The 22,032-nt window shown below is 49.3% G+C and overlaps 10 protein-coding genes across 10 annotated transcripts; 2 read left to right on the forward strand and 8 right to left on the reverse strand.

The window, feature by feature from the left end:
* Nucleotides 1-3,258: 3,258 nt before the first annotated feature.
* P153DRAFT_177516 (uncharacterized protein) lies at nt 3,259-5,137 on the reverse strand. Its single transcript, XM_033662342.1, has 2 exons — nt 4,430-5,137; nt 3,259-4,384 (listed from the first exon to the last, which is right to left on the reverse strand). Exons 1-2 carry the CDS (start codon nt 4,920-4,922, stop codon nt 3,489-3,491), a joined length of 1,389 nt encoding a protein of 462 aa, XP_033527359.1. The 5' UTR covers nt 4,923-5,137; the 3' UTR covers nt 3,259-3,488.
* A 674-nt stretch (nt 5,138-5,811) lies between these two features.
* On the reverse strand, nt 5,812-7,150 carry P153DRAFT_283557 (FMN-linked oxidoreductase; the record flags this gene model as incomplete). The annotated part of the gene is made up of 2 exons (XM_033663270.1): nt 5,812-6,953; nt 7,006-7,150. The coding sequence occupies 2 exons, from the start codon at nt 7,148-7,150 to the stop codon at nt 5,812-5,814; spliced, it is 1,287 nt and encodes a 428-aa protein (XP_033527360.1).
* Nucleotides 7,151-8,843: 1,693 nt separating this feature from the next.
* Nucleotides 8,844-10,732, forward strand: P153DRAFT_414914 (cytochrome P450; the record flags this gene model as incomplete). The annotated part of the gene is made up of 7 exons (XM_033672136.1): nt 8,844-9,010; nt 9,065-9,069; nt 9,129-9,462; nt 9,566-9,940; nt 9,989-10,274; nt 10,329-10,493; nt 10,548-10,732. The coding sequence occupies 7 exons, from the start codon at nt 8,844-8,846 to the stop codon at nt 10,689-10,691; spliced, it is 1,476 nt and encodes a 491-aa protein (XP_033527361.1). The 3' UTR covers nt 10,692-10,732.
* A 399-nt stretch (nt 10,733-11,131) lies between these two features.
* Nucleotides 11,132-12,193, reverse strand: P153DRAFT_393916 (GroES-like protein; the record flags this gene model as incomplete). The annotated part of the gene is made up of 1 exon (XM_033671277.1): nt 11,132-12,193. The coding sequence occupies one exon, from the start codon at nt 12,191-12,193 to the stop codon at nt 11,132-11,134; it is 1,062 nt and encodes a 353-aa protein (XP_033527362.1).
* Nucleotides 12,194-13,769: 1,576 nt separating this feature from the next.
* On the reverse strand, nt 13,770-14,608 carry P153DRAFT_177553 (uncharacterized protein). Its single transcript, XM_033662343.1, has one exon. It carries the CDS (start codon nt 14,495-14,497, stop codon nt 13,835-13,837), a length of 663 nt encoding a protein of 220 aa, XP_033527363.1. The 5' UTR covers nt 14,498-14,608; the 3' UTR covers nt 13,770-13,834.
* Nucleotides 14,609-14,720: 112 nt separating this feature from the next.
* On the reverse strand, nt 14,721-15,632 carry P153DRAFT_284041 (uncharacterized protein; the record flags this gene model as incomplete). The annotated part of the gene is made up of 2 exons (XM_033663302.1): nt 14,721-15,247; nt 15,299-15,632. The coding sequence occupies 2 exons, from the start codon at nt 15,630-15,632 to the stop codon at nt 14,721-14,723; spliced, it is 861 nt and encodes a 286-aa protein (XP_033527364.1).
* Nucleotides 15,633-16,075: 443 nt separating this feature from the next.
* On the reverse strand, nt 16,076-17,402 carry P153DRAFT_373618 (uncharacterized protein; the record flags this gene model as incomplete). Its single annotated transcript, XM_033669466.1, has 2 exons — nt 16,076-17,310; nt 17,363-17,402. 2 exons carry the CDS (start codon nt 17,400-17,402, stop codon nt 16,076-16,078), a joined length of 1,275 nt encoding a protein of 424 aa, XP_033527365.1.
* Nucleotides 17,403-17,849: 447 nt separating this feature from the next.
* Nucleotides 17,850-18,255, reverse strand: P153DRAFT_382601 (uncharacterized protein; the record flags this gene model as incomplete). Its single annotated transcript, XM_033670162.1, has 2 exons — nt 17,850-17,935; nt 17,988-18,255. The coding sequence occupies 2 exons, from the start codon at nt 18,253-18,255 to the stop codon at nt 17,850-17,852; spliced, it is 354 nt and encodes a 117-aa protein (XP_033527366.1).
* Nucleotides 18,256-19,333: 1,078 nt separating this feature from the next.
* On the forward strand, nt 19,334-20,454 carry P153DRAFT_283884 (acid phosphatase precursor; the record flags this gene model as incomplete). Its single annotated transcript, XM_033663285.1, has 2 exons — nt 19,334-19,484; nt 19,547-20,454. 2 exons carry the CDS (start codon nt 19,334-19,336, stop codon nt 20,452-20,454), a joined length of 1,059 nt encoding a protein of 352 aa, XP_033527367.1.
* On the reverse strand, nt 20,376-21,997 carry P153DRAFT_177575 (short chain dehydrogenase). Its single transcript, XM_033662344.1, has one exon. The coding sequence runs from the start codon at nt 21,552-21,554 to the stop codon at nt 20,580-20,582; it is 975 nt and encodes a 324-aa protein (XP_033527368.1). The 5' UTR covers nt 21,555-21,997; the 3' UTR covers nt 20,376-20,579.
* Between the last annotated feature and the right edge of the window lie 35 nt (nt 21,998-22,032).

A 22,032-nucleotide genomic window follows, 5' to 3' on the forward strand; every position in this document is an offset into this window, starting at 1 on the left:
CACTCCGTGGCGCGCGGAAAATTAATTAAAAACCTTGGAATCATAGATGTTGGTCCACACTGGTCATAAACCCATACACCCACTCATTATTGGCTCTAACATCAAGTGTTCTTAGCGCGAGTATATTCACATATTCCCTCTCGTGCAACGAAGGGCAATACGCGCATCGGCCGATGAATCAAGATGCAAAGTCCAGAACACCAACGGCCCGGCGCGGCTTGTATCGTAGACCTCGTGCATTGATTACAGAAGCTCGCTTCCGCGTTTCCTCAATCCATGCTACGATCCGGCGAAACCAGGCAAACGTCATCGAGCAACGGTGGACATTTCGTGTCCGACTGCAAGGATCGCAACGTGTGCACGCGCCTACCCTGAAATCACATCATAGCGCGACAGTAAGCTCGCCGACTCAATGTCGTGTTAGAGACCATAAGGCTGGAAACATCCCGAGGCCCAAGCTACAGCTTTGATTCGCTAGGTACTCGACCACGCCGGCGGTGGGAAGCTCTGACACGCGAATCATTGAAAGCACGGATGTCCAGCAATTTGGGCGGCGGAATCCTTGCGGCACAATCGGCGGCCCGATTTTCTGGAGAAATGGGTGCATAGACACTTCGCACATGTTTCGGGCAACGAGGTTGGCTTTTGTTTTACGAAGGAAGTGGTTTTCTTCCTTGCAAGTTTTGTTAGGTGTCTTCTTTTGAAAAAAGATGGGCCAGCAAAGGAACATTGGCTAGATGTGGGGCCAAACTAGGCACTATCAAGTTGACTGGCAGAAAACGTCTGGAAGCGCTTCATGCGAGTCACCCGTTTGTGGGGTTGGGAAACTTGTGGTGGCATCCCATCCCATCTCTTCGCAAGCGAGCCGAACAACCGACCTAACGCTGTCGGGAAAGGGGAACGATGTCTGCGATGAGAAAGAGCGCAAGCCAGCTAGCACGCAGAGGGCAGATGATTAATCACCACCAAGATAGACCTCGGCCAAAATCGCAATCACCGAAGCGGGAAACGCAGCCGCAACCGCAACCGCAACAACCTCAGATCGCTGAAGCGGGTCTAGTAAGTTTAGCCGCACGATCGCGCGCAAGCAAGCCTCGCTGTCAAAAAAAAGGCCGACAGAAGTAAATTAGTCTACAAGGACATGTAGGATGATCACCACGTTGTGGCCCTCTCAAAACCCATAAATGTTTTAATTGCAATGGTACGACTTGACCGCGTTCAAATCGGGCCTTGTGAAAATCTTACACAGGAATCGAAAGATGTTCCCACGACGTGATTCTGCAGATCTGCAACGTCGAGCCCTTCCATCGTTAATGTGCGGGAAGGGGGGGGGGGGGAAGGGAATCAACGGCTGGGTCAGTCCCTTTTTGGTTTGCGTCATTGGGCCCCACTGCCTGGTGGAGAGGCTATGTTTCAGGAGCTGCGTTAGAGGTGCTGGGTCGGCAGAGAGTTTGGCCGTTCCAATGTCACGGTGGCTGGCTGGGCGGAATGCGAAGATATCACGGCACTAGGTTTGTAGTTGCGTCGCTTGCGTTGAGATGGGCGGGATTCTTCCGTTTGGCTTTACGTCATCGGATCGATCTTGGCTTTGGTTGTAAGGTAGCGTCATGGAGTGTGATATACGGACGTCGATCTACGGCGCTTGAATGCACCGCACTGAAGAAGCGCAAAGTATTGGTAACGCTGTTGAGACTACGTCGCCCGTCTTCTTGAAACCAAATTGGGAAGCCTTCCACCATTTTGAGTCAATAAATTGCCGACCGAGAAAGCCGAAAGAATGTATCGGGCTTACTCCGAAGCTGTATGCACCTGCAAGGGAGATTTTAGTCGAGCATATGGAAGAATCAACCCGTGTCAGTAGAAGACATGACGAAGTCTTAGGGGCTATGATTGAGCCGGAAGATGAGGAGCGGCATGATAGGGGACGAGAGACGTCGTGTCCAAGATAGGCGGTGAGAGCGTACTGGATAGTTGCTGTACCAGTGAACTCTGAATTCACGTCATATGAATGATACCAGGATGAGTTTCTACATAGCTGCATCTGCGTAACACTTCCTTGCCTTTCCTACGTTGTTGTCCAGATGTGTAAAGTTAAATGTATATCATAGCGTGCGTGTCACTGCCTTTGAAGAATTTGATATACCGCACTATGACGACTACTCCCCCAATGATGCACCCCTCTAACCTCTATGTGACAAGAGAGCTTTCGTAAAGGGGAATCTCTCTGCTTTGCGTGAGGTAGGTAGGTTTCACGGTCGTATCGCTTTTCGTCACTGGTGCAGTGACATACTGTGATATCCCCTGGATATTATCCAAAACGTACTACGGGTAAAGAGCAATTGAATTGGCTCGAAAGCTACGGCAGACCTTCTAACTCGCTTGAGCTGGTCTGTGTAGGGTGGTGGTTTGGGAAAATGTCCATGGGATAGTATAGTGTCTGTTCCGAGCGAGGCGGTTTTGATACTGTGTCTTAACACTGCTGTGTGGACTTGCTGGAGACACACTTCCAGATGCGAAGATCATCAGAGCTCCACAAGGACGATGCTCGTTGAGTCGAGTTTTTGCATGTCTAATGGAGACATGTGGCATGTTTCTTTTGCGTTGCTGAGACATCACGAGTTTGAATTCACTTGTCAGACTACTGAGGAGGTATGGCCGTGAGGTAGAGAGTCGTCGCAGAGTTGAAGTATTCGATTGTCTTTGTGAAGATGGGTGGAATAGATGCCGTTGTCGATAGAGCTTGTCATGCCTTTCCATGCGTAAGACCTGGCTGGAAAAGCCAGGCTGAACATTTTCATGACAACCCACTATTACCCTTTTCTTCCAGTTTTTATGCACCAGAGACACTTGGATACCTTGTAAAAACGAGTAAACTATATGGTAGCTTGGAGTGTAAAGCATTTTGGCCCTGGACAAAGCTCAGGTCACAGCACCTCATTAGACCTATTAAGAAGGTCACATCATATGAGGATACTATGAAACTAATCAAATGCTGATACCAACATCAATACCAAAGACAGCGTGTCAGCTCTCTGGAGCAACAAGTTACTGCCACCCTGTCACCTTCCAATATTTACCTTACACGGATCTTCAAGATGATCGTAGCCAAATGTATCGTCAGTGACCAGACACAGCACGTTCCGATTATTCGACACTGCTAAGACCCAACGAGCTTGCGGTTACCAACTGAGTGCGAAACAAATACAAACCAAGTACAAGTTGGTAAGATAGGCAGTGATACATAAGTATTATTGAGGGCTATGATACCTATAATTCGCTGAAAATTGATCCCAACACTATGTTATGTCAGGCTGATCATGCATTGATGAGTACGCTGGAATAATAACGAAGACAAATATGATAAGTACTGTTGGAGGCAGAAGGACAAATACAACGTGCTAGTGGATATCCACACGTCAAAGATAGCCACTATATACTCTTTGCATAAGTATCGTAATGACTGCGCAGTACCCCAGATATTCTTCTTTCTAATCAACGTTTGCCGATCTCACCCCAGTCTGGTGCATCTCCAGCGCCTCTACAAAAGCAGGTGGTCCCAAAACCACATGACGTGTAACTTCTTCCCAAGGGAGTCGTGAAAAGTCCTCGAGTACCTTGTGGAGCAGTGTTCTAGAGCGATGAATGGTCGAAGTGAAAGTTTTCCAGGTCTTATCAGATCCTTGTCGGATTTCTAGAACCTCAAGCCTGAGAAAGTCAATGGCCATAGATAGTCTATCGAATCGTGCTGGCTCATCGCTGTCGAGAGTCAGCCTCTGGAGACTTTTCCTGCAATTAGCAATGCCAGATATCATAGGTAACCTGTCGATATGGGAGCGGGAAATCCTGAGACACGTCACCGTGGGAGGGTCCAGGGAGGATGCAAGCGGAGCAACGAAGGCATCTTCCTTTAGTAGAGTATCGAAACGATCGACTGTCAGGGAGCGCAGAGCTGGAAACAAAGACTTTGTTATCGTCACTGTTGGCTCGCTGGAAGGATCTCTGTTGTTTCGGTGGAAAGAAAGATACGCGTTCTTGAGGTATAATTCCTCAACGTGCTGGAACACCTTCGACAGGGCTTGCGTCGAGGCGTAGGTAATGAAGGCGTCATGTCCGGGAAACTCCACAGCTAATTCCAGTTGTCGAGGTGTTGTGCCCGCGCTCGCCAAAGCTTCCACAAATAGTTTCAACCCAACCTGGGCACCAGTGCCGGCCAAGGTATCCACATACATTGTGAAGTTGAGTTTGACTTCGAGGCTGTGCCGAAGGATGTTCCTATATCGTTGCGGAGGCAGTGCATCGTCGAATTGATAGCATATTGCTCGGATCTTGCGGAAGTTTCGTAAACAACCAGCGAGAGATCTTGCCAGAATGGAGACATGTATCCCTTCGTAGGTCAGAGAGTCCGAGTACTCGGAGTTAGATATCGCACGCTCTAGGTCTAGTGCATACGACCACACTTGTGGAAACCATGACTGTTCCGCTTGTTTGATCCGCTGTATCTCATCCTGGATACTTTCACCGGCGTTCGCATAGAAGAATGGATTCATGTCGCGCATCCAATCCTCCTCAACATTGCAGCAAGTGATGGTGAGCTTTGTCGTCCACGAAGCAAGCTCTTTGCATTCAGATGCTGCCATGAGGTTCGCAAAGCTCTCTTTCGACCGGATGTCAAATAAGGTTTCTCCAAGGACCTCACCGAACACTTGCCACGAGAGGTCGCGAAAGGTGCGACATACAAGTCGGATTTCCAGTAGTGATATAGCCAGAGAGTGTCCGACTTCGAGCTCTTTCTTCCAGCGTACAACCGATTCACCGTTTACTATGCGTATTGGGGGAATGATCTCGTTCTGAACCGTTTCCAACAGTATCATTTCGATAATCTCAGCGGGAAGCTTGGCGAGTAGTAGGGAGGTTGTCGTCATTTTGAATGTATCTTTACTGTTAGATGCTGGGAGAACTGTTACGGGCGACGATGGGATAAAAGAACTATGATACTCGCGGCACGAAGGACATTTATGGAGGTCGTTCACGTGAACCGTCGCTACCCCTCAAAAACTAAGTTGGTTACGTGCGGAGTATTACTCGTCGATTGAAGAGTTTTCTATGACCCAGAGTTGGGGAACCAAACTTTGATCAACTGCTGCCCGCATTAGCATTTCGGGACCCTAATTATAGAGACAATGAGATAGCTCAGTTTTACTGTTACTATCACCACATACTCTAACTGGTTTCCATTGTGAGTACAGGAGCTAGGTTATAGCACCCATACTGCATCACAAAACTAGGCTGATTATTGTTTTGTCTGATACTTCTACGTCAAACTCCAAATACGCTGCAGATTTGATTGAAACTGTGAAAATTCGCGAGTGCTCAAACCAGTGCTCACTACTTTCGCTCGGTGATAGGGTGGCTTTGATATTCCCCATGTGTTTTAAGTTGGCGAAGAATGCATGCCAAGTAGTTTGGGATATGTGGATATACAACATTACGTATATGTAAGTTGTTTGTACCAGGCGATGTGGGGCGGGGTTGTGAAGAGTTGGTGTGTAGAGCGTAGTCGCGTTACTCCAGTCGGGAAAGGGGACGGATGACGTCACGCGTCAAGCACGCGAAGATTTGGGCCATCCACTGCATTACCACAACCCTAGGTAATGCCGATTTGAGTGATGCAGCAGAAACACGATGAGAGTATGCAAGCTTACGCACAAGCTACATTTTGTGTCCAAAGCTAACGTAAGATGGAAAAACCTCCGTGCTCCTGTAAATGCTTGAAACCCCAAAAAAGCCTGTGAAACGACCACTGAAGATCGTTTACACACTCACTGTAGCTGGAGCAACCATCTCCGCTGAAGGTAAGATCAGGTCTTCCACCGCTGCTTCCTGAACCTTGATCCTTTTAGCCTCAGGTTGCTCCTCGACCTCTTCCTTCCGTTTCACTTTCCGCTCCTTCCTCTCATCTTTGACCCTCTTCTTTTTGTCAGCCTTGGACTCCGGCGGTGGCAGATGGAGGTGCTCGTCCACAGTCTTCGCTTGCTCCAGCATACCGTCTACTTCCTCCAATCCCAGTGCCCTGATTACGTCCGCATAGCACTTCGACTTGTTCATGGCTACATACATTGCTTCTCTCCCTGGAATCATTTGGCTGAGCAGATACTTTGTGTTGCCCCATCTGTTCTCGACCTGCAGTGCAAGACGCATATACTCTGTGACTACAGTCTTCCAGTGCGATCGCCACTCATGGGGTCCGCCTGCTGCGTCTGGGCGGAAGCAGCTGGGGTTCTTCTCAGCTTCCGTGGCGATCATAGCGCCATCAGCGCCGAACTCTTGCATTAACTGTATGGCCTCTGTGCGCGATGTGACGTCTCCGTTCATGACGCAGGCAACACCTGCTTCTTTGCAGATCTGCGCCACCATCTTCAGCTGATCTCGAATGGCCCTCTCCCTGGGCCGCATGGGTGTAGTTCGGCAGTGCACTGTGAGGCCTGTGATGCCTGTTCGAACAAGGCGTTTGACCAAAACCTCCGTCTCTTCTGGTTTGTCGAGTATTCGAATCTTGACGCTGATCCCAATCTCGTACGGCTTGCCCACTTCTTCCACCAAGCTCGTCAAAATATCGCAGAGCAGATCCGGTGTTTTCAGCAGTGCTGCTCCCATGCCTCCTGCTGTCGAGAAAGGCTTTGGGCAGCCCGAGTTTACGTCTATGCCCGCGACATCTCCTGCGACTATTTTCGCCGCCTGCACCGCCAGCTCAGGGTTTGCAGTACCCATCTGATATATCAGCTTGCCCTTTTCTAGCTCAGGATGTATGCGATATATGATGCTCTCGCGCTTTTCTGGATCAAGCGTAGGGTCCTGGATCTTGGATGTGGGCAGACGTGAGAATTCGAGCGTCGAGGTGCGCGGATTTAACCGTCTTGTTGTACCTATTATGGCGCGATCGATGGTCTCTGGGCCTGTATAATTTTTAGCAGTTTCTCGTATATCTGCACGTGTGTGCGCACTCACCCCATACCAGGTCTGCGCCGTATTTCAGCGCGAGAAGCCGCGAAGGCAATTCTCCAGACCGCACCATAGGCGCAAGGACCACAGTGCCGCGGTAATCAACGCCATTTTTGGGGATAGGAACGCGTGCCGGTTCACTAGACGCCATGGCTCGTGTTATCGCTCGCTGGAAAGTTCGTAGCATAACATGCCTCGACTATGTACAATTGTGTGGGTGATAGAGTCGAAAGTAGGGGCGGTGGCAGAAAGCTGGCGCTACGACTGGAACAGGACTAGTGCAGCGGGGCATGTCTAGATTTTGGCGGCGACACCTCGACCACGACCTTCAGAATTACCGACGAGTTATGCGCAGGTCAAAATGCAATACCAAATATAGGGTGCTTCAATTCTGTACGCTGGATACCTTTTGTATACACAATCGAATTCGTTGCATGTCGGATTATTACTTGCAGTGTACTCTGCCGCAGACTGGACACGAATCTATCCCATGGTACTAAGCCAGATACCATAGCTGACAATTTAAGCTGGCAGGCCTTGCACAAATTGTTCACCAAAAATTATGGGCAAGAGTAGTTTTCCTCCAACGTCGATCCAAATATTCGTGATCCCGTAATGCGTGTGAGAGCAAGCCTGACATTCAAGACGTCTGCCGGGAAATGGTGAAAGAGGCCATGGTTGATGCAGTAGTCTGGTGGCGTACGTTTCATGTCCCAGGCAGTGTAAGTGGATATCCTGTTCTTAGCGTACATCTTTGCAAGTTCCGGGGTCGTTTTGCATGAGAGGATCAGCATGCATAGTCCTGATCAAGCCAAACCCCACCACATTATCGATTGATAGAATTGTTCCGATGCAACACCACATCCCTGACGACCCAAATGAGAATATGCGCAGATGAGAAACATGAAACATGATTTCTTGCGATCCACACACCAGAAGTGACAGATTCAGCACGCTCACATTCTTTTATAGTCGCAACCGAAAGGAAAAAGTTGTTCCAGGCCATGGCTCACTTATCGGGGCGTAATTACGCCCCTGCAATGGGCTTGCATACATCACAATCTCTGATCCACTGCGATATCCATTCATACTAGTTTTCAGCTACAGGCAGCTGCCCTGCACAAGGATCGATCCAGATAGCAGCTATTTGGTTTTCATCCTCGAGTAATTATGTATTAAGATGAACTTTAGCAGCTCTATAGGGTTCCAATTACCCATGATTACTGCTGAAATCCACGGTGTACCTAGGTTTGTAGGAATTCACACCCAGTACAACAATTATCCCCGATTGGACTAAGCATGTCCTTGCAGCTGCATGTATACTTATACCCTGCAAACTTCAATGGTTATTGCCAGGATGATACTTATATTGGAGTAATTCTTGTGTTAGGACGATCCTTATGCAAGTGAGCTGACTGCATCATCTCCGTCTTGGTAGCATCTGACCTTTCGGAATGGGCTTCTCGCAATTTAGGTTAAACAAACTCAATGTCTCTCTGGAATTGTCAGGATTCAAGCCATACCACAGGTCATGAGCAGCGGGACCACGACAAGGGCGAAGGAGGCTTGGAGGCGAGTGCATCGGCTTTACCAGAAGAGTGGTACTCATTGATACCACCTTGACGCACCTTACCCATTTGACATATACCAAGAGTAATGCCGCTTGCGAGAGGGGATGTTTAAATCTTGTGTATCCGAGGAAACCAACGTTGTTCCATACTTAGTTGGAGATCCTTCCCTCATCCTCTGGGAACTCATCTTACAAACCCATCACTCCTTGCACCATGGCATTTCTTACCAACACGATTGTCGTAGCTGGTCCAAGGGATTGTTTTGTCAGGATCATGTTGAGCATCGTCGTGTATTGGGTTGGTTGGGTCATCTACACGCACTATTTGCACCCCCTCGCAAAGATTCCTGGACCATTCTGGCCTTCAGTTTCGCGCACATGGCTCATGTATCGTATGTATAAGGGTGATCTTGAATTTCATCAACGATCAATGCATCACAGGTAATATGAAGCCTCCGATTATGTCACCCAGAACAATAACTAGCTGGCAGTGAGTTTCGGTTTTGCTATTCTAAGATTAAAGAGCACCATGGCTTTAGCTAAACATACCTCAAAACAGAATATGGCCCCCTCGTTCGTATCGCTCCGGATGAAGTTCACTCCAGCGATCCTAAAGCAATTCCGATAATATATCGTGTCCAGCAACCACTTGAGAAAACGAACTTCTACCTGACCTTCCGTCCTATGATTCCTGGATTTAGTCTAGATATGTTTACTGATGACAGTGAGAAGCATCATACGGCTTACAGAAAGATCGTTGGTCCTGTGTACACTTTGACTAGCATGCTAAAGAATGAGGGAGCTTTGGATAAAACAGCAAATCTTTTCATGGAAAGGTTGGGCGACTTCGCAGACCGGAATGAATCGTTTGATTTTGGTCTCTGGCTAGAAATGTGAGTATTATCCTAAACCCAAGATTCCGATGTTCGGCCAGTCGACTTTGTTTCTTATGTGCTTCGCATCCGGGGTTGGGATCGACGTTTCTTACGAACCCAGGTTTGCGTTCGACAATGTCGGCGCTGTCTTCTTTGGGAAACAGTTTGGTTTCCTGGAAGAGAGCACCGATTACGGAGGTTACATCAACGCAGTGCACACGGCCTTACCGTTGAACTCATTTGTAGCCATGGCTCCATTTTGGATTCGTCCGCTTCTACTGAATTGTGGAATTGTTATTCCAAAGATCTTCAAGGCAGTTATGGCGGCTGCCGGGATCTGGGAGACTGCAGTCAGAGAAACAAACATGGCACAGGAAAGATCGCAAGATAACACCGCAAAAAGAAACGACATTCTATCGCAGTTACTTGCGATAGAACAGGATAAAAAAAGCGGCCTGACCATACAGGGAGTACACACGGAGATGTGGGCAGCAGTGTGAGTATGTTACCAGCCTGGAGCATTGTTAAGGCTAACAAATACCAGTACTGCTGGCGCTGAAAGCACTGCAGGTGCACTTCGAGCCATATTCTACTATTTGATGAAACACCCAGAAACAATGGCCAAGCTAATTAGGGATGTTGATACTGCATTCGAAAACGGCATGCTTACACACCCAGTACAATACCATCAGGCAATGAAACTACCATATTTGAATGGCGTGATCCGGGAAGCTACACGTTTGTTCCCTCCATTTGGTGCCCCGATGCCAAGATATGCGCCAGCGAAGGGCCTCGAACTGTCAGGATATCATGTTCCAGCTGGGACTAAGGTTTGAATGATCAAACCCTGACGTCGAGTCCGTTCTTAGACTGATGAACCACAGGTCGGCATGAATGCTAGCGTCGTGCAATACGATAAAGAGTTGTTTGGCGAAGATGCGTATGCTTTCAGACCAGATAGGTGGTTGGAAAGTGGAGATAGATACCGGGCAATGGACAAGGCTATGCTCGTCTTTGGAGCTGGTACTAGGACCTGTATTGGAAAGAACGTACGTTTGAGTGTGTCGAATGGGCTCATATGATCTTCGCTGATTGAGCAACAGTTGTCAAATTCCGAGATGTACAAATTAGTGCCTGAGTTACTTCACCGATTCAGTATCGAGATGGCTCACGATCAGCCGTGGAAGACTCGCAACGCCACGTTTGTCCTACAAAGTAACGTTATCTGCAGGTTCACACGTAGATAGTTCTGGAGAATCTACAAGACGAGAGACGGGTTATAGGGAGAGCGAATAGCAGTGTGGTTCCAACGACATGTGGTGTCAGGCATATAGTTTGTTATTGATGCTATCTATTGTAACAGGGTATAAACAGTGCACGTTTACTCAAGATTGTGCGGCACAAAACCACCCGCAGGCAGGGAAATATGGCTCGAAATAGTGATGTGTCACCATGTTTTGCTTATCAACAATACGCTGTACCACCAATACACAATAATATTGTGAAGCAATTGAAAAATGCGTAGGGATTCGTATATCTTATTTAATATCTGTCAACTATAGTCTAGCAGAAAGTAACTATTAACAGATCCAAGCGGTATTGTAGTTGCCCTGCTGACATATCATTGTTTTGAGCCATATTTTCCTGCCCGGGGTGAAACGCTTGTGACAACAAATTCGTATGCTCCTCAGTTCTTGAGCACATATCGGTACCTCGGCAATCCTTTCTCAAAGTCGATAACGACCTGGTTTGCCTCGCTCATCGGCCTGACCTGAACCCACGCCTGTAGGTTCGTCTTCTTCGCCAACTCCAACATGTCCCGAATATGCTGCCTTGTTCCAATCAAGCTACCAGCAATCTTCAAGTTCTTGAAGATCAGACCCATGGGAGAGAAGCTGGGCAACGGATCGTCTGGAGCACCAAGCTGCACAAATGTGCCATTGACGTCTAGAAGCTGGAGGTAAGAGTCGAGAGAAAAGGAGCCGGAGACTGTAGAGATGATGAGGTCGAGCGAGTTTGCGTTCTTGGCCATCCACTCGGAATCCTCGCCTGTGGCAATGAACTCATCGGCACCTAGTTCTAACGCATCCTGCTTCTTGCTGGATGAGCGCGAGATGGCGACGATCTTGTCGCAATTCATAGACTTGGCGAAGAGCAGAGCAAAATGTCCGAGACCGCCAACGCCCACGACACCCACTCGCTTCCCTGGGCCAGCACCGTAAGAAACGAGTGGGTTGTAAACAGTTACACCTCCACACATAAGCGGAGCAGCGAATTCTGAAGGCAGACCGTCAGGGATAGGAATTGCAAAAGACGCAGGTCCGCGCCATGTCTTCGCGTAACCACCATATGACTTTTCGCCGTTGGAGTGCCTTCCGTTAAAGGTCATAGTCATCTTCTCGCAGTTCGATTCCTGCTCCATTTTGCAAGGCTTGCATGCCTCGCAGCATTCACTCTGCGCACCGACTCCGACACGGTCACCTATCTTCAGGTCGTGGACGTCCTTGCCTACGCGAGTGACCTTGCCAATGATCTCGTGACCGACAACGAGGGGATAGTCTGAGGGCCCCCAGCCAGAGCGCAGTGTATGGATATCACTTCCGCAGACTCCGCAATGGGATATGTCCAGCTCGATGTCGGTTTCCTCGAAAGTCTTGGGTTGGAACGAACCCCATTGCATGTTGCCATCAGCTGCGGAAGGGTCGTGGGCTACCCAGCCGGTGAAATCGGAGTTGTTTGCTGAGGACATGATGGATGTTTAGAAATCGAAGAAAATGGTCAAAACTTGATATGAACAGTGACCAGTGAAAGATGAAGAAGGTAAAGAGTTTGTGATATAAGTGTGTGATTTGAATTATCTAAACGCATCTCCTTGGCTTGAACCAGCTGGTTTTTAAGCATCTTCAATGCCTTGGATTTGTAATGTTCCAAGTTGCATTGTTGTGAAGTTTTGCTGCTTGGCCGATATCTCGCCGTTGACATGGGATCCACCCCCATGACTGCACGTTTTCACAAGGATGAGTAGGAGATTTCTGACTCAAGTTGATAGATAAGATATTCGGATATGTTCTTTCTCTGTGTCAATACAGCAAAAGAAATCTCGTCTTACAACTGCAAAGGTGCAGGCAGACAGGCACGCCTATAGTAACTGCCCCATCAAATAAGCATAAGGTTCAATCTACCGGCCGCAAGCCCCCTGTACATCTTTTCATACCAAGATTCAATGCCGATCCAGATACCCGGACACCGGGTCCTTCGAGCGGTAGATCGAACGTCACCTCCACATCCCTACCCGTCGGCGCAACAGCGGTGAAAACATCTTCCCGCCGTACACGTCTCCATTATTCAACGGACCACGAACAACGCATCATAGATCTTAAAACGCGTGGCAGACTAGGTTTCTGGAAATCTCCGCAAGCTCTTGCAACGTCCACGTTGTTAGCTAAGCTTACTCATCCCGACTTCAAGCCGAGTAGCCCCGGACTTACTGCAAACCCTTATTATGAAAGCTTATCGGATCGTCGACTAATGCTTCTCTTGCTTTGACTAGGTTCTTCACCGTGCCATTCGACCAGGGAAGAAAAAATTTCTTGGTTCAACTACGGCTTCAACGTCAGCGAAGACTATATTTATCAAAGCACTAGACGGTTTGAACAACTGCTTATCTCTGTGTTACGAGAATACAGTTAGAAAATGCAATTTGAGTAGATTTCCATGATTAATACCACCATAATACACACATACCAATCTGTTCGTACATGCTTAATTGTTCTCTTTGTACTATTGCTATTGTTCTTTCGATCGTTATTCTATGCCCTTGATGTCATCTTGCAAGAACAAATTCTGATTGCTGAATAGTTTCTACCTAGATCTGAACCTAGTGCGCGTGTAGGTAGCTTGTAGGGCTTACTTTTCAAAGAGCTATTGGAAACAACGACAATAGTTCGGATCAATAATGATCAAGATAGGCTCCTGAGCTGTGTTGCGGGGCATTTGTGTTATGTCAGTAGTTTCAGATATTCCAGTAAAACTTAGTTTAGACAATAAACATAGCTAATATGTACCATCTTGCGTCCACCATACCTACCTTCTAGCTGTAGGCAACGCGAACTATCTCAGCTTTAAATCAAATGAATCTGCTCTGGAGAATGTTGTCGCTCATGTAATCTTGTTCAACCCACGCCACAAACTGCGTATGTATAGGAGTAAGAGCAATTCAGACATGTTTTAGTCACGACATGGGAAGCACATGCTTCAACGAGCTTCCAGTGCGCCAAGCGAGAAATCGTATGATAAGATATATACAAGAGAACAAGAACGCTAAAAGTAACACGTATTAAACCACAAATCCCACCCCATCCTAAAACCCCCCCATGATCACGCAGAAGCACTACCTAAACCTCTCCTTAACCCACTCTACCCCCCGTTTAACCGACTTCCTAAACCCATCCCCATCGTCATCTGTCCATGAGAACCTCACCGCCACATCATCCCCTGTATTTTCCCCTCCCATCCTTCCTCTTATGTCTCCCAGCCCTTCCCCAGCCGCTCGCGTGATGCCGCCTCTCCACTCCCCCACTCCCCCCACAAGTTCGAACTTCACCCACACCACCCCCTCCTCCGCAACAAGTCTGCAAAGCCCCACCCAATCCGACCCGTAAATCCCCACCGCCGTCAAAATCAACACATTGGCCTCGTACGAACACACGACGCGCATGCATATTACGATCCCGCTTTGGTCGGACGTCATTTCCAGTTTTACTCTGCGTTCGCCGAAGCCGTGGGGGGAGCCGTAGAGGGCTTCGTTCAGCGAGGAGTGGAGGTGCGGTTGCATATGGATGGCGAGTTCGGTGCGTGGAGCCTGTGGCGGTATGACGCGGTGGTGGAATAAGGGTTTTATGCGCTGTTTCGGCATCGAGGAGGCGCTTTTTGTGGAGTGAATGGATGAGCTTGAGGGTAGAATGTTGAGTGACTTGGATGTTTTGCGAGAGTCGCATGCCGCTGGGGGTAGTTCGATGACTGCATGTTGTATATTTTTGTGATGTTGAAACATGATTCGGTGTGGAATGGCGATTTCAAGCGACGTGTTGAATATTTGGAAAACGGTGCGACATGCGACAAGTTGTGCTGTTCATTATATTTGCTTCTTGTTATCGTGTCCACGATAAGAGTCATTCTTGGTTGAAACGACACGCAGGAAATGAAGGGTGGACAACGCATCGCTCAGCGTATTCGAGATGTCTTGGCAGCGGTCTCGACGCGCCACGTCAACCGCCTTACTCCACATCATCATCGTCCCCATGAAAAAACCTCAACACAGCTTGAGCAACCAACAACCCATCATGCATCCAGTCCGCCCTTTCCGCTGCCTCGTCCGCGCTCTCTTTCGACACACTCCCTGATTCAACCCGCATCTCCAACTGTCGCTTGACATGCTTCTCTTCAAACTCCATATGCCCTTGTGTTGTGAACAACCTCTTGTGAATATACACGCCCTGAACACCAGTATGCTCGCTCTTGCCCCAGACGTGTATTTTTGTGCCTTTAGGTAGCAGATCCGAGGTTTCCGGAGACGGCGCGTCAACGACAGAGTCGAGGTGCATCTGGTGGAGATGGATCTTATCTTGAGTAGAGGGCACGTCGAATAAGGACTGCCCGACAGAGGAAAGCGAGATGGCTGTGTGCGCGAGTTCCCACTGGCCGCTTGGTTCGGGTTCGATTTTGGAGCCGAGCGTCCGACATATGATTTGGTGGCCGAAGCATATACCTGTGAAGCGAATATCAGGTCGTTTGGTCCAGATGTCTATCCGTTGTTAGACGAGCCTCCTATAGATTCCCATGATAGTATCCTCACTTTTGATGAACTTCATGAGCTTGTGTATCCACTCATCGTCCCCATGCGCATCCCAGCAGCTTCCCGTGATCAAAATAGCGTGTATATCGTCACCGACATCCTCAACGCTCGGGACTTTGCCGCCTTCAGGCTCAACAACGTATTGCATTACCGTCTCAATACCGAGACTTGGGTCATGTTCCTCGCCGGCTTTGGTGAGCAGCTCACTTAGAACTACGCCAAAGGAACCTGTCTCTTCATGCGTGTCTGGGTGCACTTCATCGGTTTCGAGTACGAGCATGCGCACCTTATCGGGGTGGTCGGAGTGAATGGTGTGGGTTTTGTAGGATGCCATTGTATGTGTTGAGGTAATATAGAGTTGAGAATCAGAACACCGGACGTGAGTGCGTTAAGTACAAAGGTGACGCTTGTTACTATACGATATTGAAACGATGACGCGCATTGGCACGAGAAAGAAAATGTCTAGTTGTATGTCTCAAGTGTGCTTGGTGAGTGGCGAGGAGGCTCAATCGCTCGGCCACATGGCACATTCCAAGAGAGCCGCATCTTCCAGATCTCGGTCTCTCTCTTGGCTTCGCCTTGGATGACGATGTTTGTGGTGGTGTTTGTGCTGCGCGGAAGTGAAAACGCGAGATGTTGTAACGTAATAGTGGGCTTGGCAAACCTAGTGTTCCAGGGATTTCGCGGCTCGGATCGCGTGAGTCGATGATTACAAGGTGTGGCTTAGGAATGATGCACGCTGTGCAGGCGTATGTAATGGTAGATAGTAGTGTTTAGTTACTCGACGCCCTTGCCCTTCATCTTCAACGCTTCAGGATCGTGGTCGGCCGCCGCGTTTCTTCCACTGGACTTTTCCCCCCTCAAGACTTCGATGAATAGCTTCCGCAGCCGCTCGATGGCCTCCTCTCCAATCTGATAGTGCACGACGAATCTACCTCCTCGCACTCTCACGCCATACTTTTCTGCTAATTCAATGAACTGGTTTGTGTCGATGCCGTGCGCTTCGAGATCTAGCCACACCATATTTGTATCAACCGGGTATTCTATCTCGCCCCCTAGATCTGCCCAGATCTTCTGAATCTTCTTCGCGTTCTCATGTGATTGTGTGAGTTTGCCGCCAAGAAACGTCTCTTCCACAGCGACGCGAGCGGGCGCTGCAACCACGCCTGCCTGCCTCAATCCACCACCAATAGACTTACGAATCCAGCGGCTACGCTTGATGAAGGCTTCGGAGCCTACGATGATGCTACCAATGGGCGCACCAAGGCCTTTGCTGAAACAGAGGCTTACGCTATCGAACTCGGCGCAGAACTCCTTCAGGGTTCCTGCTCCAGCGGCTACAGCCTCCCACAGGCGCGCGCCGTCTAGGTGCATGATTATGCTGTGTTCACGTGCCCACGCCGATATCCGCTTGACTTCTGCGAGAGGCATGATGGCGCCATTGAGCGTGTTCTCGAGGGAAATAACGCGCGTGGGGCAGGCGTGGACGTTGTCGGAGAGCACGGCATGCTTCTGCACCTCCTCGAGCGTGAGGTAGCTCCCGTTCTTCGCATCAATTGGCTGCGCCATAGCCTGGCTTAGGGTCGCAATGCCGCCTGCTTCGTAGTTTATGATGTGGCCGCGGCGGTCGCACAGAACGCCATGTGGCGGGGCGGTGAGATGGGCTCGCAACGCTACCTGGTTGCCCATTGTGCCCGACAGTACGAACAAAGCATCCTCCTTGCTTGTTATCTCGGCGATGAAGCGCTCGAGGGACAGCGTTGTGGGGTCTTCCATGAAGACGTCATCAAGGAGCGAGCAGTCTTGGATGGCCTGCAGCATCGAGGCCGTGGGCGTTGTGTGCACATCGGAGCGAAAGTCGAAGGCGGCGGGATTCTTCGTGGAGCCCCAGGCGGTGGTGGACATGTTGAGGCGTGCTGGTGAAGCGTGGAGTGGGCGTCTACCGGTAGGCGGGGTGGTGGGGTGAACAAGAGGCGCGATGACGCTTGCTCTTCCCGCCTGACGAGTTGTGGCTGGAACATTGTGAGGTCAATTGGGCGCAGGTAGGCGGGTAAGACCACATACTGCAGAGACGCGTGACGGTGTGTAGACGTGGCGGTGGCATCACAAACTAAGTACCGAGTATTAGGGGGCGTGGAGCACTTGAACGCGATGCTAAGCCCTGCCGCTAGTTGGAGCACGTACACAACTGGATTTGACAATGTTAATCATTCTCATCTGCAGCACAATTGCTTCTTTGCATTTCTTCCCAATCGGAGAATCCCCAAACCTGCCTTTCTACTCGATAAATATAGGTACAGAGCATCAAAGCAGATTCGAACCTAGTTCTCGTTCTTTACATCACGATACTTGACAAACAACGCGAAGAGTTACAGTCAAGTTTGTTCTTAGATTGGACCACCGATACTAAAAAGATCGAAATTAATACTCAGAATGGCTCAAACAGAACACAGACAAAGGTTATAATGTAGATCTGATTAATAGGCTGCCATTTTCAACAAATTATCTGGTGTAAGATATTGGATTTTAATCGCAACCCGAAAAGCCAAGCTCATGACAATTTGACTATATCGAACAGGCCAATCCAAATACCCTGCGGTAAAGCACAGATAAGACTGTTCACATCTTCCAGTTCTACTGGAGCTTGGTAGATCCACAACAATACTCTCTCAAGTTAAAGCATACTGACTCAAGCTCGGTACGACGATAGCCTTTAAGCCTTGCTCTGTAGTCAGACCTCCCTTCTTCTTTTTCTGTTGTTCCATGTACTCTTCGGCCTGTGCCTCGTTTAGTCCCCGGTACTTCATCACGGTCTCTTTCATCTTCTGGCGTTCCTGTACGGCCGCCTCTTCTTCCTTTTGTAGTCGGGCGTCTTTCTCGTCCTGCGTTTCCTTCTTTCCACGTGGATTGAGTTTCGAGAACTTGGAAAACAGCGACTTCTTTGGGGGTTGATCCATTGATGGTGGAACTGGTGGCTGAGAAGAGGCGATAGAAACGCTGTCACTTGATTCTGCTGGGGTGAGATTAAACATAACGTGTGGCATGCGGCATGTAGCATGTACCTTTGGAATATAGTGCGGAGAGTTATTTCTTCGTGTTCGTAGCTGTTGATGCGTAGAGTATGGACAGCACGTTTCTAGGTAGATCTGTGTTCTAAATATCGAGGCTTATGTGTCTGATCATACTGTATGTGCCGAGACCTGGCGGTGGCGGAGTATAATCATGGGGTTTCGTCGCTGCGTGCGAACATCGCGCGCGTTCATTCTTCGCGTCACATCATTGATGGAAGTTCCGCGAGGCATTCTTCGGGAAATTAGGTGTACTATACGACCGGTGAAGGTGCTGTCCGTTGGCGACTAGGGTGCGAGCTCGATATCGAAAAGTAGATTCGTGGAACTTGTCTCCATTCGACACCAAGGGTGTTGGTTTATGCCTCGTAGTCACATGCTATTGAGAACCATGTCAAAGTCATGAGATCCGCTACTGTGCGCACTTGCTGTATAGCAGGATGATGAGAAGGTACTGTACTCTCGCAGATACCGGAGATGGTTGTTGTGTCTCAACCGCGCAACAGGTCGATATCTCGAGCTGATCCACAACGTGACAAAAGTATCCGCGCACGATGACAATAGAACATTACCCAACAAAAGCATGTGGACGCGTTTATCGCTTCTAGGCGCGCGTGGCGTGAGATGGGATATGCACGAAGTATTGACGCCACCATAGATCGCCGAGGTCCGACGTGAGGCTTATCCGGCCCACGTGCTCACCTTCCTTTCTTGTTTAGTTCCCGTCTCACTGTGTATCTTCGTTGTGAGATTGTTTATCAGTACCAAATCATTCAGGTCTAACCCGCCTTTTTGGGTTCATGAACACTGGTCCGTTCCTGCATGATCGGCGTAGTACTTATCCGAACAAGCGAAAGGCCGGCCATGGCGAACCATCGTAGAAGTATATGTAGGTACCCAGGTATCCATGGAAGCAGTAGGTGTCGAGCCAGTCAATCTTCTGTGACGTATATTCATCTAGTTCACGATGCGCATCCAATTCGTTACGACGCTCGCAGCAGCGCTGAGCCTCTCAACAACAAGTGAAGCACTCAAGATTCTATTGGGCAACGACGACGGCTTTGGAAGTGGAAACCTTCGGGAGCTGTACAAGTTGCTAGTCAACGATGGACATGAAGGTACTACCCTCTCTCAGTTTATCGCTCGTATCTTTTCCAAGCAAAGCTCTAACTCGTCCCAGTCCTCATCGTTGCTCCAGCCCAACAGCAATCCGGAAAGGGCGGCACCGTAATCTGGGCTGAGTCCGCAAACCTCACTATTCCTTCGCAATACGACATTGTTCCCGCGGGAGCCAAAGCCGTCGGCCGAGACCCTACCGACGACAATATTTGGTACTATGACGGTACACCTGCTGCGTGTACCTTTGTTGCGCTGGACTGGGTGCTGCCACGCTACTACCCTGAATGGCACCAAACTGCAGACCTCTTTATCGGAGGACCGAACTACGGCACCAACCTTGGAGCCTTCGTATACTCGCTGAGCGGTACCGTGGGCGCAACATACGCTGCGATTTCGCGATCCATTCCGGGAATCGCGCTGAGTGCGTCGAACAGAGCGGTGCCCTACTTCAATGTAACCGGACCTTCGCACCCAGCGGCACTAGCTGCCCAAGTCTCATACGCAGTTGTGAACGAGTTTATCACAAACACGCCAACAGGCCAGGCTGTTCTGCCCCTTGGCTACGGCATCAACGTCAACATCCCAACGCTCGTGAACGGTACCATGCCGCCGGTTTACAAGACACGTCTCACAGGCGACGCGAACACAGATGTGGCCATATACAACGAGACAACAGGACTGTTTGATTGGGGTAACCTGGACCCGGTAGCTGCAGGCGTGAATGCATGCTACAATGGCGACTGCAACCTACCAGGTGAGACCTGGGTTGTGGCTGGTGGAGGTGTGAGTGTGAGCCCTTTCACGATTGATTACACAGCGCCGGATACCGCGAATACGGACTTGGTGTTCGCGAAGGTTGACGAATTGACGAGCCAAGGAAGCAATAAGACCATGTATAGTAAGAGGATGATTCAAGAGAGGATGAGGAAGAGGGGTGCGATGCTGAGCGGGAGGGATGTAGAAGTCTAGATGGACATGATGAACAACATGAATAAAACGGAAAGAATGTACGAGATATCAAATAATGAAGAGCAACCTAAAAGCAAATTGTGGGAACCTTCTTGAACCGAGGCATAACAGAGTGTTCAAGACAGCTACAAGTTTTTCGTCACACCCGGCTTGATCTGTTCCAACTTCACGACCAACTCATCCCACACCCGCTGCTGATCCTTCTGTCCTTCTGTACTTCGTACGTACTTCGACGGAGTTCCAACACCACAATCCCTGACATACTGTCCGTGACACTCTGGGCCTGCGCTCGCCGCCCAGACCAAATTCCTGCTGCCTACCTCCGCCGACCTTGCTATGACAGCCTTGGCAATCGTCTGCCCCATGCCCAGATCACGCGCGAGTTCGCTATGACAGTACCCAGGGCAGACGCAGTTGATAGTTACCGGGATTTGATCAGCCGATCTGCGCTGCGCGATTGCACGGATAGCGAGAACTTCGAGGAGCTTAGACACATAATAGCGTTCGGCCATATCTGGCTTCTCGGCTTTATTGTTAAGTTGCTGGAAGATTTGGCCATCTGGAGCTTTGCGCTCAGGAAACGAGGCAAATTCATGGACTGCTGAGGTAGTCATGGTGATATTTGGACGGACAAAGAATTTCTCGGCTGTTTCCTTCAGCTTTGGGAGAAGAGCGAGAGCGAGCAGAAACGTTGAGATTACGTTTACAGTGATGGTTGATTCATCTTGCTCAAACGTCTCCCAGGAGCTTCTGAACACTCCAGCATTGAGCAGGGCTATGTCGATTCTTTCCAGCTCGTTTTCTGCTCGCGCAGCAAAATCCAGCACACTTTGGTAGGAAGCCATGTCGAGTTTCCACACTTTCATGACATCTTTGCTAACGCCAGTGCTAGCGGTGATTTCTTCTCTCGCCGCCTCGCCCTTCTCGAGAGAACGCACAGCGAGGATCACGATTGACGCCCCAAGTTGCGCGAAGTGGCGTGCGGCCTCCTTTCCAAGACCGATATTCGAGCCGGTGACGATGACGGTCCTGCCGATATAAGAGCCTGTGGGCTTGGGCAGGCAGCGATATTGCGTGTAAACGAAATTTGCGATCCCCATCTTGGAAGTAGCCTTGTTGCTCTGGAATGAGATCAAGAATGGTGGGTAGATTTTGATATCAGTGCTTCAGGAAAGCGATATTCTGAATGTGCTGGCCGCTTTTCATCGTGGAAGCGTCTGGCGTAAATACTCTCATTCAAGGGCACCGATTCATACAACACTGATACAATACACCAATCACCTTTAACTTATCAGTCTGGTCGGGGGAACCCACCGGATCTCGGATGGATTATTCTCATCATTTGGCATGAACATTGGAGCCTAGTATAACGGATGGCACGAAAATCGTCCCGAGTCCCGGTAGTGTCGACCGGTCGCTCCATCGACGAGACTAAGACGAAACTCTGTTTTGCGTCTGCTTACGTCGTGCATACAAAGTATGAGCTGAGGCCGGAATTTAAGTGGTGTTAGTTTATATATAGGTGCAGAGTCCGGACATTCTATTGGCAGGATGCAGCTTACCGGGCGATAGGTTTTA

Source organism: Dothidotthia symphoricarpi (genome assembly GCF_010015815.1).
Source record: "Dothidotthia symphoricarpi CBS 119687 unplaced genomic scaffold P153scaffold_4, whole genome shotgun sequence".
NCBI classification, from domain to species: domain Eukaryota; kingdom Fungi; phylum Ascomycota; class Dothideomycetes; order Pleosporales; family Dothidotthiaceae; genus Dothidotthia; species Dothidotthia symphoricarpi.